This window comes from Microcebus murinus, chromosome 10 (assembly GCF_040939455.1).
Source record: "Microcebus murinus isolate Inina chromosome 10, M.murinus_Inina_mat1.0, whole genome shotgun sequence".
In the NCBI taxonomy this organism is placed as follows: Eukaryota; Metazoa; Chordata; class Mammalia; order Primates; family Cheirogaleidae; genus Microcebus; species Microcebus murinus.
The window spans coordinates 100,411,405-100,428,307 of record NC_134113.1 but is presented as its reverse complement, the minus strand read 5'-3'; the positions used below and the strand labels follow the sequence as shown (position 1 = coordinate 100,428,307).

The 16,903-nt window shown below is 53.0% G+C and overlaps 1 protein-coding gene across 1 annotated transcript in view; it reads right to left on the bottom strand.

Annotated features, from left to right (window-relative positions):
• CACNA2D4 (calcium voltage-gated channel auxiliary subunit alpha2delta 4) overlaps positions 1–12,717 on the bottom strand; it is a 111,613-nt gene extending 98,896 nt beyond the window's left edge. The window contains exons 1-4 of the mRNA XM_012747243.2: positions 12,664–12,717; positions 7,266–7,325; positions 6,085–6,247; positions 5,816–5,947 (exon numbers count right to left, since the gene is read on the bottom strand). Of these exons, the coding sequence (XP_012602697.2) occupies positions 5,816–5,947; positions 6,085–6,247; positions 7,266–7,325; positions 12,664–12,702 (394 nt within the window). The 5' untranslated portion in view covers positions 12,703–12,717. The remainder of the gene's footprint in view (positions 1–5,815; positions 5,948–6,084; positions 6,248–7,265; positions 7,326–12,663) is intronic.
• Positions 12,718–16,903: the final 4,186 nt, after the last annotated feature.

Genomic DNA, 16,903 nt, shown 5'->3' with positions numbered 1-16,903 from the left:
CACTGAAACACATTATAGTCAAAGTTTCAAAATGCAAGGACAAAGGAGAATCTTAAAAGCAGAAAGTGAGAAAGAACACATCATTTGCAAGGGATCCTCAACAAGATAATCAGTAGATTTTTAATCAGAAATTTTGGAGGCTATAGTAGGTGGGCTGTTATATTCAAAGTGATAAAAGGTGAAAAACAAAAAATCCCTATCAACAAGAATCCCCTATCTGGTAAAACTACCCTTCAAAATTGAGGGAGAAATTAAGATATTGCCAGATAAATATTGAATGAAAGCTGAGTGAATTTGTTACTACTAGACCTGTCAAAATTCAAAGCCATATGATGAAATAAAGATCTCATAAATGTAAATACATGGGCAATTATAAAAGCCAGTATTATTGTAACAATGGCTTGAACTCACTTTTTGCTTTCTACATGATTTAAGAGATTAATACATTTTAAAATGCAATTATTATAAAAAGATAGTATTATTATAACTTTTGTTTATAATGTAAACTTTTATTTTTTATGTAATTTAAGAGACTAGTGCATCTTGAAGACTTATTAGTTTGTGTTTTGGGGCATACAATGTATAAACATGTAATTTTGTGATATCAGCAACCAAGAGGGGTGGACATGGAGCTGTAAATCAGCAGAGTTTTTGTATGCTATTGAAGTTAAGCTGATATAAGTCCAAATTAGAGTATTAACTTTAAGATGTTAAATGTAATCCCTTTGGTAACCACAAATAAAATAACCATAGAATATGCACAAAAGGAAACGAGAAAGGAATTTAAATGTTTCACTATAAAAAGTCAATTAAACACAAAAGATGGTAATGCAAGAATGAGTGATAAAGAAAAGCTATAAAGCACATAGAAAACAAATAGCACCAAAAGACTGCTGAACCTTTTAGCAAACTTTCAGAGCATTGATTTTTGATAGATTAATTGGAAAATTTTCAGAGAAATGATGGTTGTAAGTGGGCAAACCAAAATGGGGGACAGGAAAAGTCAAATTTGCTGGACTTTTGGTTTGCCTACTGTTTAACTTTCCAGATAAGAAGATTTTTAAGTAAGTACAGGTTAAGAAAGTAACATATGACTGGAAAATATATTCAGTGTACTTTTTCCAAAGGCTACTCAAAAGAAAAATATACTTATTTTCAAATACCAAGTAATCAACATAAGATATATTAAATAGCTGTATCATTTAGAATCTAAATATCATATAAATTAGCAAATATGTTCACAGCATCTGTCATTCAAACATCATTCCCAAACAGCAGGGATTTATTTAAATGTTTGCTGCCTCAGCATTTTTAAATAACACAGTACATTAAAAAATTATAAGTGGCAGGTTAAAAAAAATCAATGTAATTATTTTAAAACTCAGATATGATCAAAAGTTTAGAGAGACCTGGTTTTACCACATCTATGCCTAATTTTCACAGTGTTCTTGGTTTTCATTCTGTATTGGCAAGATACACCCAAATATTAATTTGGCAACAGTATCTAAGATATATTTTCATTTAAGAATAAAATTGTGTGTTTAGTACAAAAAAAAAAAGAAAACAAATAGTAAAATGATGGAAATAAGTCTCTCCTTATCAGTAGTTACTTTAAATATAAATGGATTAAACTCTACAATCAAAATACAGAGATTGGCCAAATGGATAAAAACAAAATACTAGCAAATCAAATTCAGCAGCATATTATAAGGATTATATACCATGGTGGGATATACACCAAATGGGATTTATTCCTGGAATGCAAGGATGGTTCTATATAGGAAAATTGATCAATGTAATATACCACATTTAAGAGAATGAAAAGGAGAAAAGTCCTATGACCATCACAATTGATGCAGAAAAAGTATTTGACAAAATTGAACATCCTTTCATGATAAAAAACACTCAACAAACTTCAATAGGAGGAAACTAATATATATAACTCAGCTGAATGAGTTTGTTACTACTAGATCTGTCCTTTAAGAAATGCTCAAGGGAGTCCTGCAGAGTGAAATGAAAGGACACTATAGACAGAAACTCAAAGTCAAATTGCATGGAAAAACCCACCACAAACATCACACCCAATGGTGAAAGATTGAAAGCTTTTCCTCTAATATCAGGAACAAGACCAGGATGTCCACTTTTGCCTTCTATTCATAGTATTAGAAGTTTTAGCCAGAGACATTAGACATAAAAAAGAAATAAAAGGCATTAAACTTGGAAAGGAAGAAGTAAAATGATCTCTGTTCACAGATGATATGATCTTATATGTAGAAAGCCCTAAAGATTCTACACACAAAAAACCTGTTAGATCTAATAAATAAATTCAGCAAAGTAGCAGGATACAAACTCAGCACACGAAATTAGTTGCATTTCTATACATTAACAATGAATAATCTGAGAAATTATGAAGATAATCCCATTTATAATAGCATCAAAAAAAATAAAATACTTAGGAATTAACTTAACTAAGGAGGTGAAGGATTTGTACAATGAGAACTACAAATTATCCAGAAAGAAATTAAGGACAAAAATAAGTGGAAATACATCCCATGTTCATGGATTGAAATACTTAATATTATCAAGATGCCGATATTACCCAAAGTGATCTGATTCAATACAATCCCTATCAACATCCCAATGATGTCTCTTATAGAAATAGAAAAATTCATCCTAATATTTGTATGGAACCTTAAGGAACCCCAAATAGCCAAAACAATTTTGGAAGAAAAAGAAACCTGGAAGAGGCATACTTTCTGATTTCAAAACTTACTACAAAGCCACAGTAATCAAAACAGTGTTGTATTGGCATAAAGGCAGATATATCAGCCAATGAAATAGAATAAAGAGCCCAGAATTAAACCCTCACATTTATTATTAGGTGATTTTTTACAAGGGTGTCAAAAACATTCAATAAGGAAAGATCAGTCTTTTCAACAAATGGTACTGGGACAACTGGATATCTACATGCAAAAGAATAAAGTTGGACTCTTACCTAACCTCATATGTAAAAATTAACTCAAAATGGAAATGTAAAACCTAAAACTATAAAACCTCTGGTAGAAAACAAGGAAAAAGATTCATGGCATTGGACTTGGCAGTGATTTCTTGGATATAACACCAAAGGCATAAGCAACAAAAGAAAAAATAAACAAATTATACCTCATGAAAATTTTTAGTTTGCTCATCAAAAGACAGTATCAATAAAGTAAAGAGGCAACTCACAGAATGGGAGAAAGTGTTTGCAAATCACATATCTGATAAAAGACTAATATCCAGAATATATAAAGAACTTCTAAAACTCAGCAATGACTATAAAAACAAAAATGAAAGCAAAAACAATTCAAAAATAGACAAAGAACTTGAGTAGACATCTCTCCAAAGAAGATATACAAATGGTAATAAGCACATGAAAGATGCTCAATGTCACTAAACGTTAGGGAAATACAAATCAAAACCACTGTGAGACACCAACTCACACCAATTAGGATAGCTACTATAAAAAAAAAATAAGAACAGGAAAAATAAGTTTGGTACATATGTGGAGAAATTGGAGTCTGTGTGCACTATTGTGGGAATGTGAAGTGGTACATCCTCTGTTGAAAACAGTATGACAGGTCCTAAAAATATTAAAAGTAGAATTACCACATGTATAGCAATTCCACTTCTGCAGATATGCCCAAAAGAATTCAAATCAGGGTCTTGAAAAGATATTTGCACACTCATGTTCATTGCACCATTATTCACAATAGCCAAAAAGGGGGAAGCAGTCGAATGTCCATTGACAGATGCATGGGTATATACAACGTGATATTACATTACCTGGTAATATACGCAATGGAATATTATTCAGCTTTAAAAAGGAAGAAAATTCTGACACCTGCTACAACATGGTTGGCCCTGGAGGAAATTATGCTAAGCCAATCACAAAATGACAAACACTGTATGAGTCCACGCACATGTGGTGCCTAGAGAGTGACCAAGCTCATAGAGACACAAAGTAGAATGGTGGTTGCCAGGGGGAGGAGTTGCAAGGGGTGGAGGATTGGGGTGCTGTTGTTTAATAGGGACAGAGTCTCAGTTTTGCAAGATAAAAAGAGTTCTTGAGATGGATGGTGCTGATGGTTGCACCACAACAGGAAGGTATTTAGCACCACAAAAGTACATACTTAAAAACAGTTAAGATGGTAAATTGTATGTTATATATATATTTTACCACACTAAAAAATTTTTAAATATACATATGTGTATGAGATAAACTAAACAAACAAAGTAAAAAAATCCAAATAGAATGATAAGCTGGAAATTCAGGTTAGCTGTTACCTGGCCTGTGGGAGGGTGTAAGGGCAGGACAGGGGAGGAGTGCACAGGTGTATGTAAGTTATTGGTAATAGTCTGGATCTTGGGCTGGTGCTGTGTAGACAGGTCTTCATTATGCTGTAAATTAAATAAATTAAAATGGGCCCGCTTGGACCTATGGGGATTGTAGGCCATGACTTCAGAATTATGGTCAATCTAATTCTGTCTACCAAGGGCAGATTTGAATATGCAAATGTATGTGAGGGTGTGAGAAATGGCCCCTATCTACTTGCTGATGAACTCACAATGGATTGCACTGTTTGCATGCAAGTTAGAGACTCTGGAAGCCCTAATGTGTCAGAACCGTTTACAGGAATTCTACCCTGGAGAAGATGTGAGGGTGTGTGAGCTGCTACAGGGAACAGGGATGAGCGTGTTCACTCTGTCTCCCAGGGAGAGAGATGGGAATGCCGGCTAGCTGCGAACTTTGGCAGAGGAGCACAGGAGGGTGTGCTCATCATGGGGGTACAGGAGCCCTGAGAGGCCTCGCACTCAAGACAGGGCTTGGCTTTTCCAGCCTGTGGACATAGAGGGGTCTTAGGGCCTCTTTGGCTTCCTGTTTCAGAAAAGTAGGGTAACTTTAAGACTTTCTGGACTGTGTGCTTAAATATAAAGATGGGTTAGGGCTGGGCAGGGTGGCTCACACCTGTTGTCTCAGCACTTTGGGAGGCCGAGGCTGATTGCTTGAAGCCAGGAGTTCAAGACCAGCTCGGGCAACATAGCAAGATCCAGGCTCTACCAAAAATAGAAAAGTTAGCTGGGCATGGTGGTGTGCACCTATAGTCCTAGCTACTAGGGAGGCTGAGGCAGAGGACCGCCTGAGCCTAGGAGTTCAAGGTTACAGTGAGCTATGATTGTGTCACTGCACTCCAGCCTGGGTGATAGAACAAGACCCTACCTCTAAAAAACAAGTGAGTTGGGGTGAAATAGTGAAACAGAGAGGTGAATTATTTTAAATGGGAAGTAAAAAGAGGCAGATCTCTTGCGAACTCTGTAATACATGTTCTGCCTTCTATTCGTATTGGTGGACAAGGGAGCTTTCCCCATACTATTAAATTGGCCACTAATCACAGAATAACCTGTGGCATTTCCTGCATTGCTGCTGAGCACTCCAGGCAAGTAGACCTCATTTTTCCAATTAGGGTCCGAACTTTTTAAGGTAAAGAATTGTTTCATCCTTCTCTGCAGCTCCTTCGGTGCTTGTCACTGGGCAGGAGCTCATGCAGGCACTCACCGGCTGTTCCACGGGGTCTGACGGCCCCATTCGCTCATTCAACTGCCAATAGCTCGTTGCTGAACGTGTGGGGTCCTGCATGGGCTGCACGTGCTCTTGGGTAGGAAGGCCAGCCCCATTCCCTGGGGACCTGGGTGCCAGCATCCATCTCCGGTGTCCTTATTGTCTTATTCCCAGAGAAGGAGTCCAGAGGATCATGGAGATGCCATCCCAGGCCCTTACCTGGATAGATCCTGAAGAATCCAGTGGAGCTGCCGAAATATTGCCAGGTGAGTGTTGGGTCTCTCTGGAAGTTCTCCACAAAAACAGGGTTCAAAGCTTCAGACATGTAGACTCCATTCAAAATATCTGGGTCTGAAGGAGGAGATTACAGATTAGGACCCCACGGGGCTTCTCGGGAAAAGGGAGACGAACTGTCGAAGGCTGCCAGTGCCACCCCACCCACAGCCACCAAGAAGGCGAGCCCCGCACGCAGGCCAGGGCGAGCCTACCCTTGCTGTACACGTTGGTGGGCAGCTGCACGCTGCTGATGGACGTGTTCACCCGCAGGTTGCTGAAGTGTGCGTTGGCCTCCAGCACGAGCTCGGCGCCCAGCTCCACGGAGTGGCCCTTCTCGTCCCGCTCGTTGATGAGGACGGAATTGTAGTAGTCAAACTGGGGGGGGGGGGGGAAGCGTGGGGACGCCGGGACAGGGACACACAGAGGGAGAGAGGGAGACAAAGGCACAGGTCACAGGCCCCACGAGAGACCACACGAGCCACCTGGTGGGGACTTCCAGCGATGGTCAGGGTGACAGGGCAGCGTGCATGCAGCCGCCGGAGGGGATTAAGGGCAACACAGCCGCAGGGTTTGATGGAGGCTGTCCTGACTACTGCTTTAGCTCCCACCTCCTGCCGGGGGCACACAGCCAGGGACAGAGCCGGCAGAGACTCAAGGAGAAAAGAGACCGCTCACAGCACAACCACTCCTGCCCCGTGGGAGGGTCCAGAGCCTGAGGCTGGTGTCCTCTTGGAGCAGCCAGCAGCTGCCTTCCGCCTCTCGTGCATGGCGTTGGAGGGTCCACTTGGATTGTCCCCTTCCCTTTTCAGCACCAGGCTCACCCCCATCATTCCCACCAGGACTGCTGCGGCGACACCCCACACTGACCTGCCTCAGCCTTCCACGGCTGCGTCCCTCCCTGCTCAAACCCGCCACAGCAGCTACGCCACGCCCTGCTAGAAAGGCAGGACTCCTCCCTGGCATTCCTGGCTCCCCACCAGGCCCTCACCCACCTCTCCAACGCCACTCTGTGTCGCCAAACTCTGAGCACAGGGAGGTGAGCACCCACCGTTTCCTTAGCCAACGCTGTTTTCTCATTTGTGTCTGCTCTTTTCCCTGCACCTAGAAGCCCCTTGTCCTTGCTTTGCCTGTCCAAGTGCCCCTCAGCCTGGGGCCTGGCCCTGGGCCACCCTGTCTGCTGGTGTCTGGGCGCCCTGCTTTCTCCAGGCTGCTTTCTCCTAACTCTCTGTGACCCGTTTGTGTGGACTTGTTACGCGCCTTATGCTAGAGTATGGCCTGTGAACTTCTCGAGTTCGAGAAGAGGTCTCTCTGCAGAGGCCAGCGTGTGCCTGCACGCCTGCGCGGTGAGTGGACTGCCGCCCTCACGGCCACCCGGCGCCAGGTCAGGACTCACCACCAGGGACGCGTTGTACTCGTGGTTCAGGTCTGCCTCCTCAGCGGCCGCCACCAGGCTCTGCGGGCCGGAACACGAGGGGAGAGAGTGGGTATAAGGAGCCCGCAGGTCCTCAGACAACTAAACAAAGAGTGTGACCTGGCGTCCCACGTGACATGGGTGCCCAGAATTGCACACAGCGGCTCAAACAAGAGCTGGGCGTGGATGCTCATGGCAACACAGCCGCAGCAGCCCAAGGCCAGTGCACACTGCCGAGTAAAAGAAGCCGATCTGAAGAGGCCATGTGCTATGGGGGCCCAACTACACGGCATTCTGGAAAAGCCACCACTGGGGAAAGAGTGAAAAGATGTGGTTGTCAGTGGTGGGGACATTTAGGGCAGTGAAACCTTTTTGTACAATGGTATAATGCCGGATACATGTGACTACACGTGTCAAAACCCTCAGAATGTACACCACGAATGAGCCCTAAAGTGAACTGTGGACTCTGGGTGATGGTGATGTGTGGGTGCAGGTTCGTTATCCTAACAATGGACCCCCTGAGGCAGGCAGGTGAGAGTGGTGCAGGGCTGTGTGGGGACGGGGGGTGTGGGGCGGGGGTGTGTGGGGACGGGGGTGTGTGGGGACGGGGGTGTGTGGGGACGGGGGTGTGTGGGGACGGGGGTGTGTGGGAACGGGGGTGTGTGGGGACGGGGTGTGTGGGGAAGGGGTGTGTGGGGATGGGGGTGTGTGGGGCAGGGGTGTGTGGAGAAGGGGTGTGTGGGGATGGGGGTGTGTGGGGCGGGGGTGTGTGGGGAAGGGGTGTGTGGGGACGGGGGTGTGTGGGAACAGGGGTGTGTGGGGAGGGGGTGTGTGGGGACGGGGGTGTGTGGGGACAGGGGTGTGTGGGGAGGGGTGTGTAGGGAGGGGGTGTGTGGGGATGGGGGTGTGTGGGGAGGGAGGTGTGGGGACGGGGGTGTGTGCGGAGGGGGGTGTGGGGACAGGGGTGTGTGGGGACGGGGGTGTGTGGGGACGGGGTGTGTGGGGACGGGGGTGTGAGCGGAGGGGTGTGTGGGGACGGGGGTGTGTGGGGAGGGGGGGTGTGGGGACGGGGGTCTGTGAGGAGGGGGTGTGTCAGGACGGGCGTGTGTGGGGACGGGGGTGTGTGGGGAGGGGTGTGTGGGGATGGGGGTGTGTGGGGAGGGGGGTGTGGGGACGGGGGTGTGTGGGGATGGGGGTGTGTGGGGGGGGTGTGGGGATGGGGGTCTGTGAGGAGGGGGTGTGTCAGGATGGGCGTGTATGGGGACGGGGGTGTGTGGGGACGGGGGTGTGTGGGGACGGGGGTGTGTGGGGACGGGGGTGTGTGGGGAGGGGGGTGTGGGGACGGGGGTGTGTGGGGAGGGGTGTGTGGGGAGGGGTGTGTGGGGAGGGGGTGTGTGGGGAGGGGGTGTGTGGGGATGGGGGTGTGTGGGGAGGGGGGTGTGGGGACGGGGGTGTGTGGGGACGGGGGTGTGTGGGGACGGGGGTGTGTGGGGAGGGGTGTGTGGGGACGGGGGTGTGTGGGGAGGGGGTGTGTGGGGACAGGGGTGTGTGGGGAGGGGGGTGTGGGGACGGGGGTGTGTGGGGACGGGGGTGTGTGGGGAGGGGGGTGTGGGGACGGGGGTGTGTGGGGACGGGGGTGTGTTGGGAGAGGGGGTGTGGGGACGGGGGTGTGTGGGGAGGGGGTGTGTGGGGAGGGGGGTGTGTGGGGAGGGGTGTGTGGGGACGGGGGTGTGTGGGGATGGGGGTGTGTGGGGAGGGAGGTGTGGGGACGGGGGTGTGTGCGGAGGGGGGTGTGGGGACAGGGGTGTGTGGGGACGGGGGTGTGTGGGGACGGGGTGTGTGGGGACGGGGGTGTGAGCGGAGGGGTGTGTGGGGACGGGGGTGTGTGGGGAGGGGGGGTGTGGGGACGGGGGTCTGTGAGGAGGGGGTGTGTCAGGACGGGCGTGTGTGGGGACGGGGGTGTGTGGGGAGGGGTGTGTGGGGATGGGGGTGTGTGGGGAGGGGGGTGTGGGGACGGGGGTGTGTGGGGATGGGGGTGTGTGGGGGGGGTGTGGGGATGGGGGTCTGTGAGGAGGGGGTGTGTCAGGATGGGCGTGTATGGGGACGGGGGTGTGTGGGGACGGGGGTGTGTGGGGACGGGGGTGTGTGGGGACGGGGGTGTGTGGGGAGGGGGGTGTGGGGACGGGGGTGTGTGGGGAGGGGTGTGTGGGGAGGGGTGTGTGGGGAGGGGGTGTGTGGGGAGGGGGTGTGTGGGGATGGGGGTGTGTGGGGAGGGGGGTGTGGGGACGGGGGTGTGTGGGGACGGGGGTGTGTGGGGACGGGGGTGTGTGGGGAGGGGTGTGTGGGGACGGGGGTGTGTGGGGAGGGGGTGTGTGGGGACAGGGGTGTGTGGGGAGGGGGGTGTGGGGACGGGGGTGTGTGGGGACGGGGGTGTGTGGGGAGGGGGGTGTGGGGACGGGGGTGTGTGGGGACGGGGGTGTGTTGGGAGAGGGGGTGTGGGGACGGGGGTGTGTGGGGAGGGGGTGTGTGGGGAGGGGGGTGTGTGGGGAGGGGTGTGTGGGGACGGGGGTGTGTGGGGACGGGGGTGTGTGGGGAGGGGGGTGTGTGGGGACGGGGGTGTGTGGGGAGGGGGTGTGTGGGGACGGGGGTGTGTGGGGAGGGGGGTGTGGGTACGGGGGTGTGTGGGGACGGGGGTGTGTGGGGAGGGGGGTGTGGGGACGGGGGTGTGTGGGGACGGGGGTGTGTTGGGAGAGGGGGTGTGGGGACGGGGGTGTGTGGGGAGGGGGTGTGTGGGGAGGGGGGTGTGTGGGGAGGGGTGTGTGGGGACGGGGGTGTGTGGGGACGGGGGTGTGTGGGGAGGGGGGTGTGTGGGGACGGGGGTGTGTGGGGACGGGGGTGTGTGGGGAGGGGGGTGTGTGGGGACGGGGGTGTGTGGGGACGGGGGGTGTGGGGACGGGGGTGTGTGGGGACGGGGGTGTGTGGGGAGGGGGGTGTGGGGACGGGGGTGTGTGGGGACGGGGGTGTGTGGGGAGGGGGGTGTGGGGAGGGGGTGTGTGGGGAGGGGGTGTGTGGGGATGGGGGTGTGTGGGGAGGGGGGTGTGGGGACGGGGGTGTGTGGGGACGGGGGTGTGTGGGGACGGGGGTGTGTGGGGAGGGGGGTGTGGGGACGGGGGTGTGTGGGGACGGGGGTGTGTGGGGAGGGGGGGTGTGGGGACGGGGGTGTGTGGGGAGGAGGTGTGTGGGGAGTGGGTGTGTGGGGACGGGGGTGTGTGGGGAGGGGGTGTGGGGACGGGGGTGTGTGGGGAGGGGTGTGTGGGGACGGGGGTGTGGAAACTCTGTACTTTCTGCTCAATTTTGCCATGAACCTAAAACTGCTCTAAAAACAGTTTATTAAAATATGTGCTTGCGTGCACATGTATATTCAAAGCCAAAAGGTGGAAACAACCCAAATGCCCATCAGCTGCTGAATGGATAAACAAAATGTGGGGCATCCTTACAATGGCATATTATCCAGCCATAAAAGGAAGGAAGTTCGATGCATGCCGCAGCACAGGCGAACCTCGAAGGCCTATGCTAAACAAAATAAGCCAGAGACACAGTTGCAAATGTGTGAAATCTCGAGAACAGGCAAATCTGCAGACAGAAAGCAGATCAGTGGTTGCCAGTGGCTGGGGGGCGGGGGGCGGGGATGGGAGGGTGACTGCCTCATGGGTACAGGGCTTCTGTTTGGGGTGATGAAAAAGTTCTGGAACTTGATAGTGGAGATGGTTGTGCACCCTTGTGAATGGTCTTAATGCCAATGAACTGTACAGCATCAAATGGTTACAATGGTCAGTTTTATATTACGTGTATTTTACTACAGTACAAATTTAAAAGCATCACAGAGTGTCAGGGGAAGGAAGGGCCAGGGAAGGCACCTTGGGGGTCAGACCACTTGAGCCCCTGCTCTGGCTTTGCCAGGGGCCAGCCACTAAGCCTCTCTGGGCCTCTACTTATACAACTGTAAGTTGGGTAGACTAATCCCTGTCCTCCTTACTCTCAGTCCTAATTCCTAGGATATGATGAAGAAATTCCACATGGAAAAACATACTTCAGTGCTGCTTTGCAGGAAACTTCCATGAGCGTCTCCTAGAAGGTCTGCAGTCCCACAGACCCCGACACCCAACAGGGAGCAGGGGCTGGTGCTTGTTGAGTCCCTCAAGCAAGCCCTTACTTGGCTCTCCACATTTGAGGCCGAGGAAGGGCACAGGGGGCCTGGATCCCCAGCCTCTGGGATGTCCCAGGACGGCTTGTGACTCTGGGGCCACAAGAACCAACGCCTGAAGTCAGGCGAGCCTCACACCCCGTGTCTGTGCTTGGCCAGCGGGCTGGTCACACAAGCTGGCCAAGGGAGGGGCAGCACTTCACGTGATTCAGGGGCCCAGGATGGGCTCTCAGACCCCCAGGTGTGATCTCGTTGGTTTCTGATGCTAGGAGCCCTTGCCCCAAAGCCTGGGGAACATATAGGAAAGAGGGCCCCTGCCACCGGCTCTGGGCGCCTCCTGTGGGCAGCGTGATGGGGAGGCACCTTCCCCTGCCGCTGGGCGCTGCCCCAACCTCCCCTCCCCCAACTCCTCTCTCCTGTCTCCTGGCTGGTGTCAGGGGTCCTTCAGGGGCCACGCTGGTCCTGGCAGAGTGGGGACTGTGCCTCCCCCGAACTCTGCATTTACTGATTTCACCAACCAGGTCCCCACAGGCATCTGGGGGAGATACTTCCTACTAGGGAAGGGACATGTTCTGTTTCTACCAGGCCCAGCCAGGGGACATCCAGGGACAGAGTCACCCAAGCACAAAGCTACCCATCCCTGGGGCCCTTTGAGCACTTGGGGACATGCAGGATGGGTCCTTGGAGCTAAATGAGGGGAGGGAAGAGAAGGGGAGAGCAAAGTCAGAGTGGAGGGGAAGGGAGCAGGAGTGGACAGGTCCAGGCACAGGCGGGGAGGACCCTGAGGGAAGGGGAGGGGAGAAGAGAGTTGAGGGCTGGCTTGGCAAGCTGTGCTCCCAGCCGTCCACTGGCTCAGGAAGCAGTTCCTGGGAGCTCTCTCCGTGCAGTGCTCTGCAGCGGGCACTGGGCCCACCTTGTGCTGAGCCCCGCTCGACCCAGGCTGACCCTGTAGTGCTGGGCACCCCCAGCTCGGGCCAGAGCTCCCACACCCAGGATGCCCCCTCCTTTAGCTCCCTTCTCATCCTTTCTTCTTTTACAAGGGTTCTTCTGGCTAATGGAGGGACACGGCAGAGGCTCACAAGCTCAGAGAGGGCCACAAGGATGGGACGGCCCAGGGAAGGGTATTGGTAGGGGTCGTTCAGCATCTTGGGGCCAGGGGGAGACCCCCCAGAGCACCTGAACGGCCTCAACTTTCCTCCGCAGCATGCTCTCCATGTCCTCCGAGAACTTCCTCACCAGCTCCAAGCCATCCACCTCCTTGATCTTCAGACTGGGCTCCACGTCTTTGTATTTCTGTGCAGGGGACAGTGGGAAAGGTGGGCACCTGCGTAGGCACAACCTCCATCCTTTCAGCACATGCATTTTAGCACCTGAAGCCTTCTTCACTCGCCAGAAGCAGGACAGGGCCCTCCATTCCTTGCACAATTGTCCCAGAAACAATACAGCTGCCTCTTTTCCAACATCCTCTCCATTTTGGGGCTCCAGACACATTGTGGTTAACCGCCCTCACAGGGAAGTAGACCAAGGCTCAAAGAAGCCAATGAACAAGACCAAGGTCAACAGGCAGGTGAGCAGGTGGCCCTGGGTGGGGCTAGGGTGCCCAGATGCCCAGACATCCACATCCTTGTACTTTGTGTGGAGTCACGCTGCTTCCCAGGGCCTGCACAGCCTCCCTGGCATCGGTTCACCTCTCCCCAGAGCACCGGGAGATGCATCATGCTATCATCCTGCCCCTGACACATGGGTGTGATCTCCATTCTCACGTCCCCACAGAGCTCAGCAGCTCCAGGCACTGAAGACAGCTGTCTGACAAGCTGCAGGTGCACCCAGAGGCCCTAGGACTGGGTTTGAGTTGACTCTCTGGACCTAGGGGAGACCAGCTCTCTCAGAGAGTGTGGATCACGGATGTCTGGTGGGCCAGCTCTGCAAGCTGTTGGCCATGCTGCCACAGGGAAGTCACTCAATCAGTTTCCTCATCGGCAAGATGTGACATTTGCATAGCTTTAGAGAATGCTCTGGAATGCATAGACCTCATAGGATGCTTTTACCCCAAACGCCACATTATTGCTGGCCTTTCTTCCTCACCTGGGCTGGAGGGTGCAAATGAGAAAGCCAAGTGGGGTGGTGCTTTGTGACATAGAAGCAAGTCGTGAGGGGCAGGTGGGGCCTTAGCTGTCATTGCTACATTGGCCTAGCAGGGCCAGGATGGCAGCGAATCCTTCACCTCCCTGGGCCTCAGTTTGCCCATCTGAAAATGAGGGAATAGACTAGACGATGTCCAGGGCCCCTCGAAGCACTGGCATTTGGGCTTCTGCTTCTCCACCAGCAAGGAGACCCTGGCTGACTGCCTTTTGACTGACTGCCCTGTGACCCCCTGGAAAGGGGTGACTGACCTTCTGCAGCAAGAGGGAGCCCGAGTATTTGGTCACAGTGTCATGTAGGTCCCCGCCGAAGGTATCTGCCCACAGCTTCACTCTGCAAGGCCATGAAAGTACACATGTACACACACAAAGCAAGTGCCTATACACAGACACCCAAAGATGCATACACACACAGAGACACACACGTACACACATACACACATGCACACACCCAGAAACATAAACACAAAGAGCTCCTGTCCTTCCTCCTATTCCCAAGGCCACAGCCCAGTCCCAAGCAGGAGACCTGGAGAACCGCTGGGGCTCAGCGGCTGCACCAGTGTGTGGAGTCACCCCCAGCGGCTCTCCAGGCATGGCCAGGCCTGACAAGCCCAGAACTAAGCCTGGCCCCAGCCCCTAAGGGCTCTGGTTGGAGATCAGAGGTTGGAGGGGGGTGGAGAGGAGGGCTGGTGGATAGGTCCAGGCACAGGCAGGCAGGACCCCAAGGAGAAACCGCAACTGCCTGGGCACAGCTGCAGCTTCTCGATGAGTCTCTCACCCCAGTGTTTCCCCACCCTCTGCTGCTGGGGACGGCAGGGCCCTCCGTGAAGCTTCAGAGACAGCGTGAGGCAAGGAGGCAGGGCAGGCAGGGATGGCCCAAGGAGAGACACTTTGACCTTGCTCCAGGCAGCCTAGGGGCGCCCTGAGCTCTGAGCCATGCCCTGGGAGCACACCGCCACCCGCCATCTGGGCCAGGCCCGTGGGCTCTGGGGCTGCACGTGGGACTGCGTCTGAGCCTCTTCAGGTGCAGGAGAAGAATGTCGAGATCAACACTCATTCAGCCCCTCAGCCAATACTCACTGAGGTCCTACTATGTGCCGGGCATTGTGTGCAGCCTGGGGCTACCGTCCTCGCCTTTGCAAAGCCCCCAGTGAGAGGACGGCCTTCAGGGGCAGATGGCACAGTGCATATCTGAAGGGGCTCCGGGGAAGCAGGGGGAGGGCAGTGGTGGAGGGACGGGGCCGGAGGTCAGTGTGAGAAGGCGGGTAGAGGCTAGCCTGGCAAAGAGAACTGGAAGAGAATTCTAGGTAGAGAGCACAGAAAAGCTTGAAGGAGTCAAAAGTTACTTTTGGCTCTCCAGGTTGGGTGGTGTTATCGAGTGAAATCAAGGCTATCAAGAAGGTAGGGGAGCAGGCTTGGGAGGGTGCTGGCGAGCAGGGTGGCTTGGGCTGCTGCGCGAGTGCCGTTGCAGGGCTGCCGAGTGCGCTGGGCAGGTTGTGCTCTTCCCAACTCCAGAAGGCACAATCCCGCGGTAACTTGAAAGACACAAACTTAAATGTGAAACCTCGCAAGATGTTCGGAAGAGCTGTCCACAGGCATTGGGTACGTAAGTCCAACAGGCAGAGACAGGGCTGAGAGCCACTAGCACACGGGCAAGAATTGAAAGTCTGAGGGTATGAAGGCGGGTAGGGTGTGTAGCACGGGAAGATCCATGTGTCGACAAACACCAGGGACACCAACGATTTCAGGGCAGGCAGAGGGGAAACAGCCCTGGAAGAAGACAGAGGGAGAACTCAGGTGCCCCAGAACCGCGGAGTGCGGTGTTACAGAAGGTGAGGCACTGGGAGTCCAGGCGGCAGGTGGCCAGTGTCTAAAGTGTCCAGAGCAGCAGGGGTCTGGGGAGACAAGACAAGAGATGCCGACTGGACCAGGCAGTGGAGTCTTTGGTGGTCTTGTCCAGGACAGATTTGGTAGAGCAGTGGGAGCTTGGGCAGGTGGGAGGGGGCAAGTGGCTGCACATGAGAGGCAAAGATTGAAAGGAGGGACCTGGCAGGAGGGAGGGAGTGGGGCCAGGGGCTTTGGCGGAGACTGGGGCCCCCAGGCACAGGTGGGCAGCTGTGGCCGTGTCTGCAGACTGTCGTCTCAGCTGGATCCTGGGGTTTCCGCATGCACAGTCTGCTCTCGGGCTGTCCTCTAGGAAGGCCGGGAGCCCAGCCATCTGTGCTTGCCCTCAGCCTACTCCTGGAGTTTGCCCCCACTGTCTGTTGGAGCGTGCTCTGCGATAAGTGCTGCGAGCATCTCCCTCCACCCCCGACAGCTCCGCAGCCTGGAGCGGCCAGGACGTGGAGTGCGGCCCCACTGAAAGCGCTGCGCTTTTATTTACTAGCGTGAGAACTTGAGGAAGTCGCCTGGCCTCTCTGAGCCTGTTTCCTCGACTGCAAAATAGGGGTCACGTTCCCACCTAGCGGAACTGCTGTGCGCACAGCTGCGTCCCGCGTGAAGTGGCACGCACAGCGCCTCGCGCGCAGGAGAGGCTCTGCGGCTGGTGTCGAGCGCGGCTTCGGGAGGCTGAACACAGACGCTAACACAGACGTTGTTTGGGGTCCCTGTCCCCACTTCCCACAAGACGTAGCTGACAGCTGGCCCTGCTATTCTGCTGGGCCGGAGTGGCTGGAGCAGAGCAGACTCAGTCGGTGGCACCGTTCAGTTGCTCCCCATGTGTGTTGGACATTTCTTTCCTAGAGCTGCCAGAGCGAAGGCCTGATCAACAAACACCCCAGAGGGCTTGTGCAGTAATTTAAGTTTATTCCAGGGTGTGAATGACTGATACTAGACTCCTTCCTAGAGCTGCTATTAAGGGCAGGGTGTAGAATCAAGGCCTAAGCAGGCAAAAAGGTACAGAAAGGAAAGACTCAGGCCACCAAAATCCAATTTTTCTTAGCTCCTGGACAAGCCACCTTCTGTTTGCAGGTTCAGAACTGCTCCACCCTTTTGGAATGTCAAAATACAAATTTCCCAACAATCTGCAGTGTGGTGGTGACCACGGAACCTAACTCCCCTCCAGGGACCACCCAGGAAGGGGCGTCTGCCTTGCATGAGCTCCAGAGCCCCGGCCATGCAGAGATGCATGTGGGCCCTGTGGTCAGGTCTGCCCGAAGCCATCTGGCTTCCAGGGAGGGGTGGGTGGGATTCCAAAGTCAGCAGAGCTTTCGGGAGGAGAGGAGGCCAGTGAAGAAAAGGTCCTTGTGGCAGGAGCGAGCGCAGCAGCCCAGAGG